This window comes from Equus asinus, chromosome 2 (genome assembly GCF_041296235.1).
Source record: "Equus asinus isolate D_3611 breed Donkey chromosome 2, EquAss-T2T_v2, whole genome shotgun sequence".
Taxonomy (NCBI): Eukaryota; Metazoa; Chordata; class Mammalia; order Perissodactyla; family Equidae; genus Equus; species Equus asinus.
The window spans coordinates 37,803,398-37,824,806 of NC_091791.1; the positions used below are offsets into that span (position 1 = coordinate 37,803,398).

Genomic DNA, 21,409 nt, shown 5'->3' on the forward strand with positions numbered 1-21,409 from the left:
ACTGATTTTTGTTCTCATTTTGATATTTCCTCCCTTCTGCTTGCTTTGGGTTTATTTGGCTCTTCTCTTCTAGGTTCTTGAGGTGGGAGGTTAGATATTTGTTTTGAAACTTTCCCTTGTTCCTAATGTATGCATTGACTGGTAAAAACTGCCCTCTCCATACTGGTTTGGCGGTATCCCACAAATTTTGATATGTTGTATTTTTATTTTCATTCAGTTCTATTCATTTTTTTAAATTTCCCTTGAGACTTCCTCTTTAACCCACAGGTTATTTTATTTCATTTTTTTCTGGGAAAGATTCACCTTGAGCTAACATCTGTTGCCAACCTCCTCTCTCTCTGTTTCTTCCCCAAAACCCCACTACAGAATTGTATATTCTAGTTCTAAGTCCTTCTAGTTATTCTCTGTGAGCCACCACCACAGCATGGCCACTGACAGATGAGTGGTGTGGTTCCATGCCCAGGAATCAAACCTGGGTCACCGAAGCAGAATGTGCCAAACTTTAACCACTAGGCCATCAGGGCTGGCTCAACCCCTGTGCTATTTAGAAGTGTGCTGTTTAGTTTCTAGGTGTTTAGAGATTCTCCTGCTATTTTCTCTTATTGATTTCTAATTTTATGCTACTGTGGTCAGAGAACATACTCTATATTATTTCAATTCTGTGAAGTTTTTGAGGTTGTTTTATGCCCCAGGATGTGGTCAACATTGGCCTATGTTCTTCGAGCACTTGAAAATTATGTATATTCTGCTGTTGTTGGGTGGAGTGTTCTCTAAATCTCTATTAGATCCTGCTGGTTGATGATGTTGAGTTCTTCTATATTTTATATCCTTGCTGATTTTCTGTCTAGTTCTACCAAATCCACAGTTATCATTGGAGACCAACACTCAATTGTGAATTTTTGTTTCTCCATTCAGTTCTACCAGTTTTTGCTCCACATTATCTTACAACTCCACTGTTTGATACACTCACATTTATGATTGCTATGTCTTCTTTGTGATCATCCTTTTTATCATTATATATCTCCCTCTCTGTCTACAGTAATTTTCTTTGCTCTAAGTCTACTTTATCTGATAGTACTATAGCCACTCCTCTATATCTTTTTCCATCATTTTACTTTCAACCTGCCTATACTGTTATATTTGAATTTAGTTTCTTGTAGACACGAGTGAGGTGGGTCATGTTTTTAATCTACTCTGCCAATCTCTATCTTTTAACTGATGTATTTAGACTGTTTACATTTAATTGTAATTACTGAGATGTCAGGGCTTAACTCTGTCATTTTCTTTTTTGTTTTCTCTGTTACTTTTCCTACCTTCCTGTGGGTTACTTGAACAGTTTTTAGAATTCTATTTTGATTTATCTTTAGTGTTTGTGAAAGATTGCTCTAGATATTACATTACATACACATAACTTATCATGGTTTACTGGTGTTGTTTTACCAGTTAGAGTGAAGTGTAGAAACTGTACATTATTTAGCATCTTTTTACCCTTCTCTCTATAATTATCTTAATTATTTCCTTTACACATGTTTAGGACCACACCAGTGTTATAATGATTGTTTCCAACATCAACTATAATTTAGAAAATATAAAAGAAAAAGAAAAGTATATTGTATTTACCTATTTTTTGCTTATCATGTTCTTTCTTCTTTCTTGATGTTTCAAGGTTCTTTCTTTTATTGTTTCTTTTCTGTTTAGAGAACCTTTAACACATTCTTTTAGATTAGGTCTACTGACAACACATTCTCTGTTTTCCTTCATCTGAGAATGTCCTGCTTTCCCCTCCATTGCTGAAAAATATATTCACCACATATAGGATTCTGGGTTGGCAGTTCTTTCAGCTACTTCCTTCTGGCCTCTATGATTACTGATGAGAAATCTACTGTTATTTCAATGTTTTTTTCCCTATAGGTAAGGTGTTGTGTTTCTCTGGCTGCTTTTCAACCTTTTTTTTGGGGGGGGGTTTTCAAAAATTTAATTATGATATGTCTTGTGCATTTTTTGGATTTATCCTGCATAGGGTTTGCTCAGCTTCTCGAACTTATAGGTTTATGTCTTTTCCCAACTGTAGGAAGCTTTTGGTCATTTATTTAGGTACTTTTTCAGAGTACCCTCTTTTTCCTCTCCTTCCAAGACTCCAATGACAAGAATGTAACATTTTTAGTTATAGTCCCACAAGTCTCTCAGACGGCTCATGTTTTTCTCTCCAGTCTATTTTCTCTCTATTGTTCAGACTGAGTAATTTTCATTGTTCTTTATTCTGGCTCACTAATTCCTGTTTCCTCCACTCTGCTTTTGAGCCCATCCACCAAGCTTTTTACTTAGGCTATTATATTTTCTCAAGTATTAGTACTTCCAAACCAACAGAATGGATTAATATTTTATAGATTCTAAATTCTACAATAATGAAATGTACATATACAGAATTTAATTCTAATGTAATCAGGACATGTTTTCAACTAAGCAAATACAGCCATATCAACCATCACAGCAGTAACATAGCTATAAGGTCTTCCTTCCTTCCTTATCCACTCTCCCAATCAAGCATCTATCCTTGGATCTATCAGCTACTTCAACCGACTAAGATAAATTTCATTAGGGTTAGGGTACATTTTAAGGTAAACTTTCATATTAGAAAATAGTACAAAGATGCTAATTTCTTATACTCAACAGCAAAGGTTTCCAAACTTTCCTGTGTGTCAGAATCACCTGAAGAGCTTATTAAAACACAGATTACTAGGCTCTCCCCAAAGTCTGTGATTCAATAGGTCTGAGGGCTCTCCCCAAGAATTTGCATTTCTAACATGTTCCCAGTTGATGCTGATGCTGCCAGTCTGAGGATCATATTGAGAAATATTGTTCAATGGTTTTTAGAAGAGACAGCAATGATGCTGACAATATAAAACATTATTAAATTTCTTAAATTCAGTTCCATAATTGACTTATACCCTTTATTAAATATGGAAATATCCAACTTCTAGTAATTTGTACTTTAAGCAGAAATTGGACAGAGGCTCAATTTATTAGCAAGTAAAATTAGATCTCTCTATAAATAATTTCTTATGGATTGTTTGGAAATCTTTGTTAATGGGAAAGAAAAGGGCATCTCAGCAGAAAAGAAACAGATGATAGTCTCCTCTCTCCAACACCAGTCTTATTACTATCATCTTTTGAGACTCCTCTACAGTTTCTGTTCCTCTTCACCAGGCTTACCCTTTCCTTTCCCTTCCCACATACCTTTCCCAAGCTGGCTATAAACACCCACTATTAGATATAAACAGACTCATTCAAATATAAATTAACTTATTCACTCACATAGCATATATACACATTTTTATACCCACTCATTTTTATTAATACCACGCTGAGGCGGAAGAAGAGTGAAATTTTAGTTAGTAAGAGAACTGGATTTTGGCAAAGCCTCAGAGTGGGGAGATTCTTATATAAAGAGAAATAGTAAAGCCAAGGCCAAGAGGATTATAGGGTAAGGTTAGAACCAGAGGTCCAGACGAGATTTAGTTTTAGTTCAGAAGGTAACTTGGACTGAAGAGTAATGCAGAATATTAATGTACTATGTTAATGGAAGTTGAGTCAGAAAGAAAGGCAGAATCCTTTGCTCACATTAGTGAATGAAAGCCAAACTACAGGATGTGACATTCAGCTATTAAGAAAGGAAGAATAACAGCTTGCAGCTGCTCTCATGTCCCTGAATATCAAGGCATTGTTTCCAGAGACAGGCTTTCAGCCTGTTCTCACAGATGGTTATTAAAATCTAATTCAAAAGAGAAAATCAATGTGGTTATGAGAGATTAATTAAATCTCAAACTGATATTACAAGTAGAATGGGCAAATCTTTGTTCTATTATATGCAGATTTTTGGCAATATAGAATATCATAATACACTGAAAAAAGCCAAAATATATTTATCAGTAAAAACCTGTCATTTAGGTTTCATTCAGGCAATACTTGGGAACACTCTGTGCTAAATTGATAAGCAGTAATCATTTTCCCTTTCTTTTAATATAGTGTTGCCAATTTTAGTTGGTTGCTTAGAAACATTAAGTAAAACATTTGAAGCCAGTGCAAGAATAAGGGTTGTGGTGGGGGCTGGCAGTATATTTAAAAAAATGTGAAGATCATAATACAACTATATATAAGGGTGTGAGATTATCAACCAAATTTTACCAGCTCACTATTTTGAAGAAGCTATCGTAGCTGACTCTAGTTGGAAACTAGTAATATGTAGCTTTCCACAACCTAGCCACCAAAACAAAGACTGACATTTTAAATAGGCCACATGATTAGGAGACTGAAGATTACTCCTGGCCAGTCAGTACAGATGGCAACAGCAGCATCACAGGTAAACAAGAGTCTCTATGTAGGTTGGGTGTTCAGTAAGAGGAACCGGGGCCTCCATTCCTTATCCTCCTACATCTAGAGAGGAAATATTGATATAAAAGCTTTGCTGCTGGTGACACAGCATCGCAAAATGCTATACCCTAAATTTCATCCCAAACCATCAAGCGCTGCATAATGATGTTTTGGTCAATGACAGACTGCATACAGCAGTGGTCCCATAAGATTGGTACCATACAGCCTAGGTGTGTAGTAGATTATACCATCTAGGTTAGTCTAAGTACACTACTCTGTGATGTTTGCACAACAACAAAATCACTTAACAATGCATTTCTCAGAATGTATCCCCATTGTTAAGTAACACATGAGTATAATTTGTAATTAAATAAGTACTAATAAATAAATAATGGAAAAGGCACCAGCCTTGGAAGTAAGGGACTAGGTCTTGTTGCTGGCTGTGTTACTAACTTTCTTAACCTTAGACAACTCATGGAAATTCTTTAGGCCTCAGTTTTGACATTATAAAATGAAAGACATGGCCTAAGTCAGTCATTCCCCAGGTTCCAAAGAACTTCAAGGGCCACCTCAGGGGAGCAGTGCTGTGTGGATGGGTTTACTCAGAGCAGCTCAGCTATTCTCTGCTTAACATAATGATGCTCAAAGAAAAATTTTGTTTTTCAAAAAGCATTTTGCTACAAAAATAAAAAACAAGAACAAAAATAGGTTTGAAAACCATTGGTTTAGACATGATTTCTAACTTGTATCTCTACAACTATCTAAGAATAAAATACACAGGACTTATAAACCAATCAAAAAAGTTAAAAAATTCTCTATTAGAGTGAACTACATAATGAGAAATTGAATATAGAGAATACCTATAACAGAGAAATTGAAAAACCATGGAAACATAACATGCGTGTGTCATCTAAACACCTGATTTTAGTTACAACTTACTGTCCTACAACAGGGTTTAAGAAAAAGTTCTAAAATAAGAATCAAAAGACCTGGTTTTTCTTTCTGGATCTACATTTTACATTCACGTGATGTGGTAGTTTTAAAATATGTCCATAAATTCTCCGATATTCCTCCTATCAAAAGATGAAGTCTAATTCTTCTCCCTTTGCATATGGGCCAGACTTAGTGGCTCAATGCTAATGAAAAATGTGGCAGAAGAGATGGTGTATGAATAGGTTACAAAAGGCAATAAAATTTCTGCATGGCTCTCTCTTTTGGGAGGCTCACTCTTGGAATCCATTCTCTTGTGAGGAAGCCAAGCAGCCAATGACAAGGCCAGGTGTAGGTGTTCCAGCTAGAACTCATCGAAAGCCCAAGCCTATAGCTGGCATCAATTACCAGCACGTGAGCGAGCAAGGCTTCCGGTGAGTCCAGCCCCCAGCCTTTGAGCCACCTCAGCTGAGGCTCAGGAGAACAAAGAGGAGCCTCCTCACTGATCCCCACCCAAATCACGTTTGTGAAAAAAATAAATGTTGCAGTTGTTTTTAATCACTAATTTTTGGGGTGGTTTATTATTATGCAAAAGAGACACAGGAACATGTAATCTGGCGCACACAATCTCTCAGAATACATTCCTCATCTGTTAAACAAAGAAACAAATGGCAGTTTTCCAGGTTAGGATGGCAGATTGGACACACATATTTAATTCCTCCCAAAATTCTACTAAGACTACAGTAGAAGGTTCTGTCATTGTTTTAAAGACATAAATCTGCAAGGACAAAGAGAAGAGGGAAAAGGCCATAACCTCAAAGGTAAAAAGAAGCTAGAAAGCAGAGAGACCTGAGAAAACTGAATACCAAACCTCTACAGGGAAAGATGAAAAGCAACCTGATTTACACCACAAAGTCCTTAAAGCACACAGAATAGAGAACTGGGTGTGTGTGGGGGTGGGGGGGGCGGGGGGGAAGGGGCACTAAAATCAGGGTTACAGTGAAAATTGTTTGAAGAAAAAGTTAGATCCCTAGACCCCCTCCCTGCCTCTGAGTGACTATCCCTCCCCCATATCTCCTCCAGCAGAAGTGTGAAAATTTCTACTATTTGGAGAGAGTGTGAAACAGAGGGGCTTTGGACTGGGGAAATGCTAGACACAGATGAGATTATACAAACTAACCCAAGAAATAGGGGCAGTAAATAATTAACTGCTGAATATTAAATGATCAGTGCAGAGACAGCCACCCCTCTTCCCCCAGCAAACAGAACATTGCAGCCAGACCCTTACCCTGTCCCTTCCCAAGAAAGGAGACTGCAAGACACTTCTCTGGGGAACCTGACCAAGAAGAAATAACTGATACTGATATCAGGGTTCCCAAACCAGTAGCCTGTTCATATCACCCTATAATGAAGCTCATAGTCAACAAATCTTATCCATGCCTCACCTTCCAATCATCTGTTTGGTCCCCCACTGTTAACCATGAGGAGAAAACCAAAGATTACCAAACATCTGAAAAAAGGGTTCAATACGTAAGATTGAGACCAAAACAGACAGACAAAAGCAACCGGGAAGAATCAGAAATCATGCAGGGAGGAAAAAATTTAAAAACTTATCACTAATTTACTCAGAGAGATAAAAGATAGTACAACCACTAACTGACAGGGTGCTATAAAAAAAGAAATATTCAAAGGGGAAAAAAAGAATTCTTGTTCATTAAAAGGATATTAGCAGAAATAAAATACTCAACAGAAGAGCTTTGGGGAAATTCTCTAAAATATAGAGCTAAAGGATAAAGAAATGGAAAATGGAAGCGAAAAAAAATAAGACGATTAGGAGTTCAGAAGGTCTGGCTTTTGGATAATAGGGGATCCTGAATCAAAGAACAGAAAAAGTCGATGGGAAGAAATCATCAACAAAAAAATCCTACAAGATTTCTTGGAATTCAGAGACATGAGCTGCTAGATGGAAAGGGCATACCAAATATGCAGAACAAGGAATGAAAATAGACCCACACCAAGGAAGAGCACTGTGCAATCTTAGCCGCCACCCGCCACCCTCCCCGAGACAAAAGATGGCTCCACACACTTCCAGAGAGACAGAAGTAGAGAGATGGAGCCATCTCATACAAAGGGGCCGGGTCACAATGGCCTAATGAGAGCTGTACTCTGCACAGACTAGAAGAGAGTGACCTATCAGTTAGTAATTTTGATGCCTGTCATCACGAAGATCCTGACCCTCTTTGTACTCTTCTTCTTTAACTGAAGATGGAACGAAGAGGTGAGCCTAGCCCTATCTGCGCTTTGGCTGGTCTTGACGGTAGGGAAATGAAATCCCTGCTCTCCATTTCTTGTTCTACTATCTGAATCAGGTGAGGACAGTCAGTTCACCTCACTGCTTTCACTGAAGGTACGCCTGACAGCCAGAAAGGCCATATTTCTCCTAGCCATCTAATACATAGTCCAAATCCCAGCTCTGTCAGGTATCCCAAGAGTTATCCTTTGTTTCCGAGGACTCACTCATAACCTTACCCATTGACTTCCCCAGAAGGGACTCAGACATTCTTGGGGAAGTTAGAGCCAGATGTGATTCAGAGACTGTTCAAGATTAACATCCCCTGGGAATCTTCGCCTAGCAGTGGCAATATTGTCCCTCCATTACACATCCAGGTTTGTGCTTGCTATGCAGTTTTTCAAAACTAAGCAGTATATTGTTTACGGAAATAAACAGAGGTAACAAAACTATTAAAAAAAATCAAAGGAATAGTAGTTACCTCTGGACAGAAAGGCAGGGCAATGCAATTGGGGTTGGCTCACTGGGTCTTTTAAGGGGCTGGTAATGTTTTTTTCTTAATTTGAGTGCTAAGTTCACGAGTTTTCATTTTATTATTATTAAAACCATATGTTGATTACATTCTTTTATATGCGTGACATGTTTCAAATTTTAAACAATTTGTGCAGTCAGTTACTCATGAGGTAAGAGTAATGGAAACTCCTGCCCCATCACAATCCCTTCCCCTACTACTTGGCTGCTTGTATATATTGATCAGTCACATTTACTGAATTTCACAAAGCATGGAACTGAATGCTTTTAAATGCTTTTTTAATTTATCCTTACAAGTTTAGGAGGTAGCTTCTTTATTGTCCTATCTTACAGATGAGAAAATAAGCACAGAAATGTTAAATAACTTTTCCAGGATCGTATAGCTGGTAAGTTACAGAGCCAGGATTCAAACTCAGCCTGGTAAGTTACAAAACTCATGTTATTTTCACTACTGAATGATGCCATAGCTTCTACCACATATAAAAACAAGTAGCAAAACTGAACCTTAAACTTACAAAGAAGCAGGAGCTAATAAACTATGAAATGTCAAACAAAACTCAGTAAGGATCAAGCAAAATCAATATGTTGGAAAATCATAAAACTCAGATGTAGAAGATATTTTACAACTCCTAATGCCCCATTTTCTCATTCTATAAATGAGTAAATGAGGGTTAAGTTTAATGTTAAAGGTCACAATGACAGTTATTGGTAGTAATACACTCAAAGATGCATGTTCTTATTTAGTACTATAATTTACAACGTGTGAGTATCAGGCAGATACTAAATGAGCTGCAATTTGAAGGATCCCTCCATCAGTTCAGTACTTTAGTAGTGCTTTTGACTACTTCAGTAGTGGCAGGCAGCCGAAACAGGGAAAGACCAGAGTGGATTAGTCATAACAAGTGGTGTTTACATCATTGTCTATAGGATGACTTTTCTGAACATTTGGCAAAAAATAAAATTGAAGGTGGGAGAGAGAAAGGAAGAAAGAAGGGGAAAAAACTCTGACTCATAGGACTTTAGCCATCAGAGCCAAATAAAATGATACATTCATTGGTTTTTGGAGACAGACTTTCTACTAAGTTCAACGATGTGTGTCTTCATAAAAATGAAACAAAAGCATAGGTGAAGTGTTCTTTTATGGGTCTATTTATAAAAATAATCAAAATTCCTCTTTGTAGGAGGTTATTTCTAATGGAACAGATGGTTTATATTGGGCTTATCTTAGAGAATTTATGATAGCCTTGGATGGGTTTGACCCCAAGAGGGCAAACTGACCAGACACTCAGAAAAAGTACCTCTCATTTATTTCGTCATTCAGTAAATTACTTACTGAGTAAAGACTCCATGTACCATGGACACTGGATCCTGGAGATACACAGATGAATTAAAAACTCAAGGAGATTGTAACTACATTTACTCTTGGACCAAACAATCCCACTTCTAGCAATATCCTATAAATAAACCTGCACACAAACAGAATGACATATGTACAGTCATTCATTGTGGCATTGTTTACAATAGCAAAAGAATGAACCCAACTCATTTCTTTTAATAGAGTCTTATTAAATAAATTATAATACATCCAATACAGCACAATATAGCAATAGACAAGAATAAAGAATCTATGTACTGATATAGAAAGAGATCCAGGATATATTAACCAAAAAAACAAGGTGCTGGACAGTTTGTAGGTAGTTACCTTTTCTTTAAGAAAAGATGGAAAATAATGTATATTTATCTTTGCTTTCATTTGCATAAAGAAACACATGAATACAAAGGCAGCAGGGAAAAGTGTGAAAAAGTGTGAAAGTGAGACATCTGAAACATACTTATTTTTATAGTTTTGGTTTTTGAAACAAAAATGTGTTACCTATTCAAAAAATTAACTTTAATATAAAAAAAGAAAAAGGATAGCCTTTTCCCTCCCCAAAATAAAAGCTTATGGAGCGTACAGACTAGTAAAGAGACAGAGAAATAAACACATAAATGCAGCAAGGCACTCTAAGTTCTTGCTAGATACACCTCTCCCACAGGAATAGTTAAGAAAAGCTCACTCTGACGGAGGGAAGGATCTTGGAGATTTAGTCCAAAATCAGTTCATTCTGCACAAACCTGGAGAAGGGGTCATTTGAGGCCTTAGAGATACTTCTTCTAGGGCAGGAAACCTAGGGCAGCTTTTCTCTCCCCAGGGAGCCAGTCCTGTGTTGGGTTTCTTCTAACAGCTTATTTCCCTAACTGCCTCTCAAGTTGCTCTTGAAGAAACTGAAAACTCTGTGGCACTTGACTTGAGAACAGATCAGAGGACCCCACCACACACAGATTCAATCAGTGTTTGAGCTGAAGACCAGTCTGGTCTTCCCTTGTCTAGTTCAGAGTGGCAAAGATTACGGGATGCATTTATGTAAGCGTGTAAAAACAACACAGTTCATCACATCGTATCAGGGCTCCTCCAGAGTAAACTCATGAAATGGACTGAACTGGGAGGGGAACAGTCCCTGGAGGTAAATGTCAGAATTCATGTCTACTCTTTTCTGAATTACCAAGAGTACAAAGATATTTTAGAAGGCTTGGAGAGGAACTGCTTCATTTCTTTTAAAGATGTTCTTCTGAAAGAAACGAAGATACAAAGGAGTGAGAGAGAATGTAGTGCTAACTACCCCCGACCACTACTTCTCATTTACGTTGTTTCTCTGAAGATGTATCATCCCTAGCAGCTGTTATAGTAGGTAAAACTCCTACACTTCTCTCATCTTTAAAAGGACAGCCAACTCGACAGGCATACCTAGTCATGTGATCTACAGGGAGGAAAGGCATCCCTCAGCTGTTAGGTAAGCCCACGCTGGGCGTTTGCAGTTTCTCTAATACCACTTGAAGATCAGACGGGGAGACAAGCTGTTAGAGAAAACCCGGCATAGGTCCTGCGACCAGAGAAGAGGGAGGAAAACTGTAATAACTGCCAAGAATGATGCATCTCTGAGGAAACAATCTTACTGGCAAGTAAGAGAGGCTTCCCAAAAGATCAAGGAAATACAAACATGCTTACATTTGGAAGACTTAGTCAACAATTCTTTCTGCTGCAGCCCTGACCTATGAACACCATGTCACACCTGAATTCAGGTGGCATCCAGACATCGCAGCTAGAAGTCAACACCAGGAGGACCAGTAAGATAAAGGAAGTACGCTAAGAGGTCTATTCCTCTGGAGTGGTGCTTCATTCCAGGTGCAGGTTGGGGCTGACCAGGCTCCCCAAGACTGGCACAGACGCCAGGGAATCAGACAAGCGGCAGGAGCTCAAGTAGGTGGACCACACTCAGAGTCAATATAGCCACCCAAGGAGGAGGCAGGCAGGCGGTGGACATACAGGCAACAAGCTGGATTCAGAGATTCAGATGTTAGTCTAGCCAGGATGGAACAGATGGGAATCAGAGTGTAGAATCAAAGGCTAAGGAATTTGAACATAGTCCAAAGAAAGAAGGTTACGGCTATCCATCATTTCTTTTTTGACTCCTTATCATTCTCCACAGCAGACATTTCCATTTTGTCAAGGTTCCTAACCTGCTGGGCTGAACGATGTCTGCCAAAAAGAAGTCTTAAACCCCAGGACCTGCGAACGTGACCTTATTTGGAAACAGGGTCTTTGCAGATGTAATCAAATTAAGATGAGGTCATCCTGGATTAGGGTGGGCCCTAATCCAATGACTGGCAACCTTATAAAAAGAGACAAATTTGGACATAGAAAGACAAACAAGGGAGAATGCCATGGGAGTCCAAGACAGAGACTGGAGGGAGGCATCTACAAGTCAAGGGACACCAAGGAATGTTGGCAACCACCAGAAGCCAGCAGAGAGGCATGGAACAAATTCTCCCTCAGAACCTTCAAGAGGGACTAACCCTGCCTACAGCCTATTTCAAACTTCTAGCTTCCAGAACCATAAGAGAATACATTTCTGTTGTTTGAAGCCACCAAACTTTTGGTACTTTGTTACGGTGGCCCTAGGAAATTCATACACCCTCCAAAGGGACTAGCGAATTCAAGGTGAAAAGGAATGAGTTTTCTACTTCCATTTCCTCCTCCTGGCTCCTCTCTTCCCTCTGTTCCATCATCTGAGTAAGAAGTGCCCATCTCTCCTTGCTGCAGCCCACATCTCAACCCCTATGCTGTATTCTTCCTTGATCCCATCCTCATACCACTTCTCTCTCCTATTTCTTCATTTTATTATTCTGTGTTCCTACTGCACCTTTAGTCTCTCCCTCTGTATTAGATCCCCTCCCCTGACAATACTGCTCTGCAAGATTCCAGCGTTCTCTTCTTTCAGTTCAGGCGACTCTAATGGAGTCCACATTTGCCCCTACCTCCTCACCACTCATCTACCCCTTAACTTTTTACAATTTGAATTCTTCTCATATCATCCTACTAAAACTGTTCTCTTAAAAGTCCCCAATAGGGGGCAGCCCAGTTGTGTAGGTCAAATCTTCACACTCCGCTTTGGTGGCCCAGGTTTTGTGGGTTTGGATCCCTGGCGCACACCTACATAGCTCATCAAGCCATACTGTGGTGTCATCCCACAAACAAAATAGAGGAAGACTGGCACAGATGTTAGCTCAGGGATAATCTTCCTCAAGCAAAAAGAGGAAGACTGGCAACAGATGTTAGCTCAGGGCCAATCTTCCTCACCAAAAAAAAAAAAAAAGGTCACCAATAAACACATTAACAAATTCCTGGCTTTGTCTCAGTGTTTAGTCATCTTGTCTGCTCTTAGCAATGACACTGTTGATCAAATCCTCTTTAAATTTTCTTTTCCCTTGATTTTCAAGTCATTGTACAACCTGGTTCTCTTATCTCCTTCAGAACTCACTTCCTTTTCTTTCACCAACTCACCTTCTTTTAATAAAGGCATTATCCCAAACTACCTTAAGCTCTCTTTTCCTTTTTCTGTCTCTGCCATTCACTAGCTATGTAAACTCATGCAGGGAAAGTCACTTAAAACTTTCTGTGGCCTAAGTTTCTAAGTTTCCTTACCCTTAAGACAGGAAAATAATTCCTACCTCAGGCTGCTGTAAGGACTAAATGAGCTCATATACTTAAAATGCTTAGAATCATAACTAACACACAGTAAGCACTATATGAAGTTGCTGTTGTGGCTGCTGTTATTATTGCTCTGGTACATCCACTCTCACAGCTATTTTCCCGCCCCAAGTTCTCTCATTTTATTCTATGCAATAAATACTTGCTAAGAACCTCTGATGGACAAGGCAACTGACCTAAGCTCTGCAGGGATTACAGAGGCATTTATTCTCTCATGGAACATACAGTCTAGGAGATTACAGTATACAGATAACACAAGACTGGGAGACTATTAAGAGTCAACAACAAAAAAATCTAAATGGCAAGTCAAAGCAGGGAAGAATTACACCTGGTTGCAGAGAATAAGCAAAGGTTAGGAGAGAGGTAGCTCTGAAGAACAGATACGATCTGACAGGTGGAGAAGAGGGAAGTGCATTTCAGGCAGTGGGAACAAGCCGGCAAAAACTCTGAGGTAAGATGTGAGGCATCCAGGAGAAGAGTTGAAATGTAAGTTACATGTAGAAGAAAAGTGGGAGATAAATTTGAAAAGCTGCTGTCATATTATGAACATCACTGAGTGTTAAGGAAAAAATTTTTTATTTAATTTTGGAAGCATTAGGGAGTTTCAGGATGATGTAATTAGAGTTGTGTGATTAATGTGATATGATTAATCAGACAAGAGAAACAAGTCAGTCAAGAATTTCCTCTATCTGTCAGAACAAGAGTTTTGTTGTCAGAAAATGTGGGATTGGATTTTGGTTCTGTCACTTAGCAGTGTGACCTTGGCCAAGTCACTTACCCTATCTGAGCCGCAGTCTCCTTACTTATAAAACTGGTGTGACGAACAGAACTTTAAAAGGGTCTCCATGATTCTCAGCCTCCTGGTGTTACATCATAATTAAATTACATGGCAAAAGGGATTGTGTAGATACAATTAAGGTTACTAATTGGTTAACCTTAAAATGGAGAGTTTATCAAGATAGGCAAACCTAATCACATGAGTCCTTTAGAAGCAGGGAGTTTTCTTCCACTGGTTTTGGAAGACAAAGCCAGAGAGACTAGACACACAAAGGGGATTCAACACAAGGGATCCTGCTGCCAGCCTTGCAAGAGGAAGCTGTGATACTGTGAGAGGAGCTGTGAGCGGGCCCATGGCAAACTGTGAGTGGCCTCTAGGACCTGAGAGCAATCCTGACAGCCAGCAGGAGGATGGGACCTCAGTCTCAGAACCACAAACAATGAAGGCTGCCAACAACCTGAAGGAGCATGCAGGAGGATTCTTCCCCAGAGCCCAGCCCACACCTTGTGAGACCCTGTGTAGAAAACCCAGCCACAGCGGCCAAGACCTCTGACCTAAAGAGCTATGAGCTAATAAGTGGGTGCCGTTCTTAAGCCATTAGATTTGTACTAATTTGTTATGCAGAAATAGGAAACAAATAAAATGGAGATTCTAACATCTTTTATTTTATGATTGTTGAGGCTCAAATAAAACAATGTATATGAACATTTTCTCTAAATTATAAATATTACACAAATAAAAGTTATAGGTATTATCTAGTTAATATGTCTAAAATGGAAATCCTCTCTCAATTCCTCTTCCTCATCAAATAGCCTCATTTTCTTTAATTCTTTATTTCTCTAAGGGGATCACAGTTATAGGTTTGTTCTGTTTTGTTGTGTTGTGGATTGGGGGACTGTGACAGACGAGCACTGGTGCCTTCTTGGGGTAAGAATGAGGTGATGGAATACCTGTGCATGTATGTGTGCGTGTGTGTGTGTATGTGTAAATAAAGGAAGAAAGAAGTTATCATTATCAAAGGCAAAGGTTGATAAATGAAGTAACGTAAACACCAACCTGCATGTAGAAAAGGTCTAGCACTAGCGTGGAGTGTCAACAGAAAATCTGTGCAAGAATAATTTATGCCACATATAGCTTATGGACACAGGGAATGTACCAGAAACTATGTCCTTAGTCATTTCTAGGTTTGTTTTGTTTTGTTACAGGGCAAAGCACACTTAAAATTATGCAAGTAATATATGTTTCCTGTGATAAAACAATATAGAGCTGTATAAGAAATAGAGCATATTAATAATACACACCCGATCCTACTTTCCCGAGGAAACCATTAACAGATCGGTGGACATCCTTCCATACCTCTTTATATGCTCAAAGAAGTATAAAAGGTTTCCCTACACTTAAAAAACTTCGAATCATTTTCTACCTATTATTGTGTCACCTGCATTTTTCACTTTACAATGTACTGTGGGCATTTCTCCTAGTCACTTTATACACATATCACATTTTTCTTAATAGAAGCAAAGTATTTACAACATGAATTACTATAATTCAGTTAACCAATTCAATCAGATTGCTTAAAATACCACTATTATAAACAATGTACATTCTTTCCATATATCTTTGCACGTATGTTACATTATTTCCTTAGAATAAATTCCTAGAAATGGAATTCCTGGGTGAGTATATGAACATTTAAAAATTTGAGTATGTGTCAATAATTTGCCCTCCAGAAAGGCTGTATCAATTTCCAAGCCCTATACTCATAAAAATGCCAATTTTCACACTCCCTAGACAACACCACTGATATAAATCCTTTTATTCTCTGCAACTGAGTAGGGCAATGGTAACTCTTTGTTTTAATTTATACTTCTTTAAATACTAGTGAGATTGAGCATCCTTTCACATGTGTACTAACTGTTCATATTTCCTTTATTTTTCTTTAAAGATTGGCACCTGAGCTAACATCTGTTGTAATCTTCTTTTGTTTTTTTTTCCCTCCCCAAAGCCCCCCAGGACTTGTATATTCTAGTTGTAGGTCCTTCTGGTTGTGCTATGTGGGATATGGACTCAGCATGGCCTGACGAGCAGTGCGAGGTCCGCTCCCAGGATCCGAATCGTGAAACCCTGGGCCGCTGAAGCGGAGCAAGTGAACTTAACCACTGGGCCATGGGAGCAGCCCCTCATATTTCCTTTTTGATTGGTCTGTTCATACCCTTTGCTTTTTTTCTCCTGGAATCTTCATTTTAATGATTTATTAATGATCTTTATGATTCAAGGATGTATTTTTCACTGACTGTGATGTTTGTACTTAACTCTGTTTACGACTTTTTAAAATTCTTATAGAAGTTTTAAATTTTCTTATGTATTCAAACATCAATTTTTTGTTCCGTAGCTGTTGGCAATGTTGTCATTCTAAGAAAATTATTATAAAAACAATCTCTTGCATTTACTTCTAATACTTTTGTACTTTTAAAAAATCTAAAGTTATTACTTTCAACAGGTTATTGAGTTGGCCTAATTTCATTTTTTGAATAATTTAATACCATTTATGTACAGGACTTTTTACAGACCTATCTCCATCTATTTGGCTATCTCATGGCAGTGTTATCATTAGTACAGTTTTATAACATATGGTCCAGTGGAGGAATGGGCTCCCTCATTATTTTTCTTGTATCTTCTCAGACTTCTATTCTTATAGATCAAATAGATCATTCTTATAGATCAAATAGAGCATCATTTTCTTAAGTTTCCCTAAAAAAACTGTTGAAAAATTTATTAAATGTAGAGAGTAAACTGGGTGTATCTGATAGCTCTATGATATTTATGTTAAGTTTTTCCATTCAAACCACCTTTTAGTCTTTTGATAAAGTTTTCATTTTCTTCATATATGTTTTGCTCATTTTATTTTAGGTTTATTTCTAAGTGCTTCATATATTTTCCATGAAGTGTTCTAATTGATTACTGCTCAAATAAGGAAATCTATTGAATTTTTGTATATTTATATTGTGTCTGGCTCCCTAACCAAACTTTCTTATTACTCATGAGCTTCGTATTTCATTGTCTTACTCCAGGTAACAAGCACCTAAAAATAATGATTTTGTTCCTTTCTGTAAACATTTATACAGCTTATTTTCCTTTTCTTATCATATTCATTAATAAGATCTACCAGAACAATGCTGAATAATTAAACTCTACTTTTTAAATAGCTGGAAAATATACTTTCAGCCAACATATACAGATTATGTGTACCTTTAATAATTATAATTACATTAATTAATTAATTTATTTATTTATTACCATTCTTGATGTTAGGGAAAACAAGATGTGCAGGTGAACTTCTGTTTTCAGCGGCTTCCTTCTTCTGGCTAACAGCTGAAACACAACTGCTGAAAGTGGAAACTTGGCCTTTAGATCCTCTGTCCAAACCCTAAAAACAGAAAAGTTAACAATGCAGCATAATTCCTACTAGCTATATTTAAATTGTTTTATTGCAGAAATCATAAACATTTATAACAGAGATTTTACTTTGATGATAGATATTTGACAGAGAGATAAAACATATATATAACATTGACTTACCTTTTCTAGGACCAAATTAAGCATAAAATGAAAACAGTCATATCATCTACCTACCTACAAACTGATAAAGTTTGGAAATGGGGATAATCATAGTACCTTCCTCAAAGAATTATTGTGAGGTTTAGCTGAGATAATAAGTATAAAATAATTAGCACAGATCCTTGTACATAGTACACACTCCATTAATATTAACTGCTATTTTAACTTTGTATTTACGTAACACTGTTTTTGTGACCTCCACAAATATTATTTTCAATAGTTAACATGTAACTAATACTTACATTGATTCATTGAAGGTTTTCTTGTCTTTTGACACAACTTGAAAAGTTCAGGTAAAAAGATAAACCCTGCAGAGTTCATTTCTTTCTAAGCACTCTGTACTTTGGGTACCAGGATTTTAAAAAAATAGTGCTAAGCACTTAGGAATCCTTAGGCACAGATAACAGATCAATCTTTCTATAGCTAGAATCTACCCATTTACACACTTTCCACAAAAGAATAACTATAAAATTCATAATATAAATTAATCTTTATTTTAAAATTATAAATAAAATCATATTACCTGTGCAATATTCAGCTATAGAGCTACCTCACGGCTTATCCTCAGCTCTTTCCAGCTTACACTATGTTCTAGCTTCCAGATGCTTAACACAATATAGTAGTTAACTCTTCCTTAACATCCACTTCTTTACAATTTCTTTGCTTTCACAGTAGAGTTTCTTTGTCATCTGCTCCATCCTCATTGATTTCCATTTACCTTTTTAGAATCAGCTCATATGCTATGTAGCAAAAACATTTACACTCACCAAATATTCACTCTCCCATATTCCCTACTCTCTTACAGATAGGTGAAGCCGTCTGATTAATTCTAATAGGCCACAAGTAGAAATGATGTCATTTGTGGACCACAAAGTACTAAGTCATTTAAGGCTAGTGGGCAAATCCCCAAGTCTTCTCTCTCTTCCTCCACCGTGACAATCATGGAGGCTACAGGTTGACATGTTAGAGAATCCAATGGCTTGGGTCCCTGAGTGACTATGTGGAGTGAAGCCACTGCTGACCAACATTACATTATACCACTAACAATAAATAAACCTTTACTGTTTTCAAGCACTGAAACTTGGGGCTAATTTGTTAATGCAGCATAATCTATTCTATCGTAACTACTCTGCAAAGCTTTTTCTGGTGGTGACCATTTCCACAAAAATCAAATTCTTATTTATGTTTGTAATTTACTTAAATTATTCCACTGAAATAATTTTTTTCATACTGGTCCTTCATGCCAGACCAGAAATTCCTTATTCATCACAGAGCTTGACATAAGTGAATTTTGTGCATAGATCTTGCACTTTAGAGTAAATTTATTATGTTTTCCTTTTTTTAAAGAACGAGCCCAGAAAGAAATTTCAGATAGTATACACACAGAATTAAAATGCTTCTGGAATTAAGGGATTTTTAGAAATGAGTTATTCAACTCCTTTATTTCATGGATGAGGAAACTGGAATTGTCTGACACTCACCTAAAGTCATTCAGCTAACAAGCAACAGAGATGTGATGGACACTAAACGAGAACTTAAGGAATACTTTCACGAGGAAAGTATGTATGTGCAATTTTTTGCATGTGAAATCTTGGCTGCTCACAGAATTTGTTGTTTTTTGTTTGTTTGTTTGCTTTATTTGTTTGAGCTTGCTTCTTGGATAGATTTAGGCTCAGTGAAGTCTGAGTTAATACTTCTGTGTTAGGATTAGCCTACATGATCCAGCCTATAAAAGTTAAACATATTGCCTAACTTAAATAAAGTAGTCCTCTAATAGATTTTAGTCATGAATCTGAAGTTTCAGAATCATAGACAATATCATTTACGGTCTTGTACAGAACCTACAGCACAACACAACGGGTGCTCAAGAAATGATTATTCCTGTGCTAACAACATACTAAGACAAGTCATTTACTGGGTACTTGCTATATGCCTAGTACTACGTTACGTGCTTTCATACAACATTCCTATGAGATATGCATTTACTCCTCATTTTACAAATGAGGAATCTGAAGCACTATGCTCAAGTTCAGAGAGCTGGCAAGTGGGAATTCAAGCTCTAATCTGAATGACCCTGAAGTGTGTATTCGTAAACCACTACAACTCACAGTCTCTCACTATGGTAGCTATCATACATTAAGGGTTTATCCTATGATAACAGGTGAGTTACACATATCACCCTGTTTTCACAACAGCTGTTTGTGGCTGATATTATCTTCTCTACTTGTACAGATATACACTGAAGGAAATTTAATAGCCTTAGGAGCAACTCACCTAATCAGAAGAAATTAAAAACTAAGTGTACCTTAGGGAAATCTTTGATGTCCTTGCAATCTAGGAAAGACTCAATATTTCATTTTCTTTTCCTACTCCTTCCTCCACCCCTTCTTAATAAAAGGAGATCCCAAAGAACATTGCTTAGTTCACTTGGGGAATTTTCCAAATAATAAAAAATAACAAGTAACTGATTCAATCAACAAAGCCATTTAACAACCATCAGTTCTAATCTCTAGTAGATTTATAATGTAGATTCCCAAGGAGAAGAGACAAAAATTGGAGAAAGAGATAAATAAGACAGTGATATGAGATACTTTTCTATAAAACAGTCTTAGTAGATTACATAATTTGCATAATCTTGGTAAATTAAAGCAAGATGCTCAAGTGTACAGAACGAGTATGTTGATTAGGAAAATAAAACCAAAATAAACTATGCATTTTAAAAAGTAAATCATTCCTTGCTATAAATATTAGGATACTTAAATAAGAATTATATTAACTACTGGGGCCACGTTTGCTTATTTGTATGCTTTGTTCTACCAGAACATCTTAAATAATAGTGGGAACAAAAGGCAAATTTGATGCACTATACCACTTATAGATGGTAATTAATGAAAGAAACCAACTTGTAAAATGAGGTCAATGAATGGCCCGTCAGTAATAAAGCCTTGTTAACTTAGCTGTAAATATCTACAATAACTTAATATATAGAAGGTGTTTTTTTGTTGATAACTGTCATGGATGTTATCTAAGACTGAGCAACAACAGAATGTAGGGAGCAATGCAGTTGGAATATAGAATCAGAAAGGGAGAATGGCCCAGCGAGACGAGACTGGAAAGGTAGACAAGAACCATATCATGAAGGCTTCGGGCTATGGAGCATAGATTCTATCCTGGAAGGTACAGGGAGTGACACGATCATATCTGTATCTTAGAAAAATCACTCTGGCAGCATTGTAGGGAACAGACTGAAGGGGAGCACTACTAGAAGCTGAACCAGGCCTTCTGGAAGAAATGAAGTGCCAACTGAGACAGTGGTAATGGGGAAGGAAGAGGAATGGCAGCCTGGGCCAAAGCAACGGAAAAATGGTAAAAGCTATTTCAGGTCCAAGTGTGAAGCATAATGAGAATCTGAGAATCCTTTCATAAATTACAAAATAAATGAAATGAAGAACAACAATGCTTTATTTCAAATTTCAGGAAAATAAACATACTTTGACACCTCATTGTAAAGAAGAGGACTTAGGACTTAAGAACGTGTAAAAACTTGAAGAAAATTCTAGACTGGGTTATAGAAACATACGATTTGTGAATGACTAGAAAAGGAACCAATGCTCAGTAGGCAAAAGCATGCTTCTCATGACAACATTACAGAATTTTTCTAATTGACAGTGTTACCATTATGCTACTGTTATGTAGCAATTGTTATGCAAAACTAATATAAGGACAGAACCATGAGACATATTGGCATGTATGATATGAGCTGACAAAGAAGATTAAGAATGAATGGGCAAAGAGATAAGAA

General features: G+C 37.3%; 1 protein-coding gene across 4 annotated transcripts in view; it reads right to left on the reverse strand.

Moving 5' to 3' along the window:
- Nucleotides 1-21,409, reverse strand: part of HECTD2 (HECT domain E3 ubiquitin protein ligase 2) — a 79,167-nt gene that overhangs the window by 45,989 nt on the left and 11,769 nt on the right. For all 4 annotated transcript variants that reach the window (XR_011494995.1, XR_001397814.3, XM_014839424.3 and 1 more), the window contains exon 2: nucleotides 17,287-17,416. Coding sequence is in view for 2 of the 4 variants with exons in the window: in XM_014839424.3 (XP_014694910.1) it covers nucleotides 17,287-17,416 (130 nt within the window). In the remaining 2 variants the exon portion in view is untranslated. The remainder of the gene's footprint in view (nucleotides 1-17,286; nucleotides 17,417-21,409) is intronic.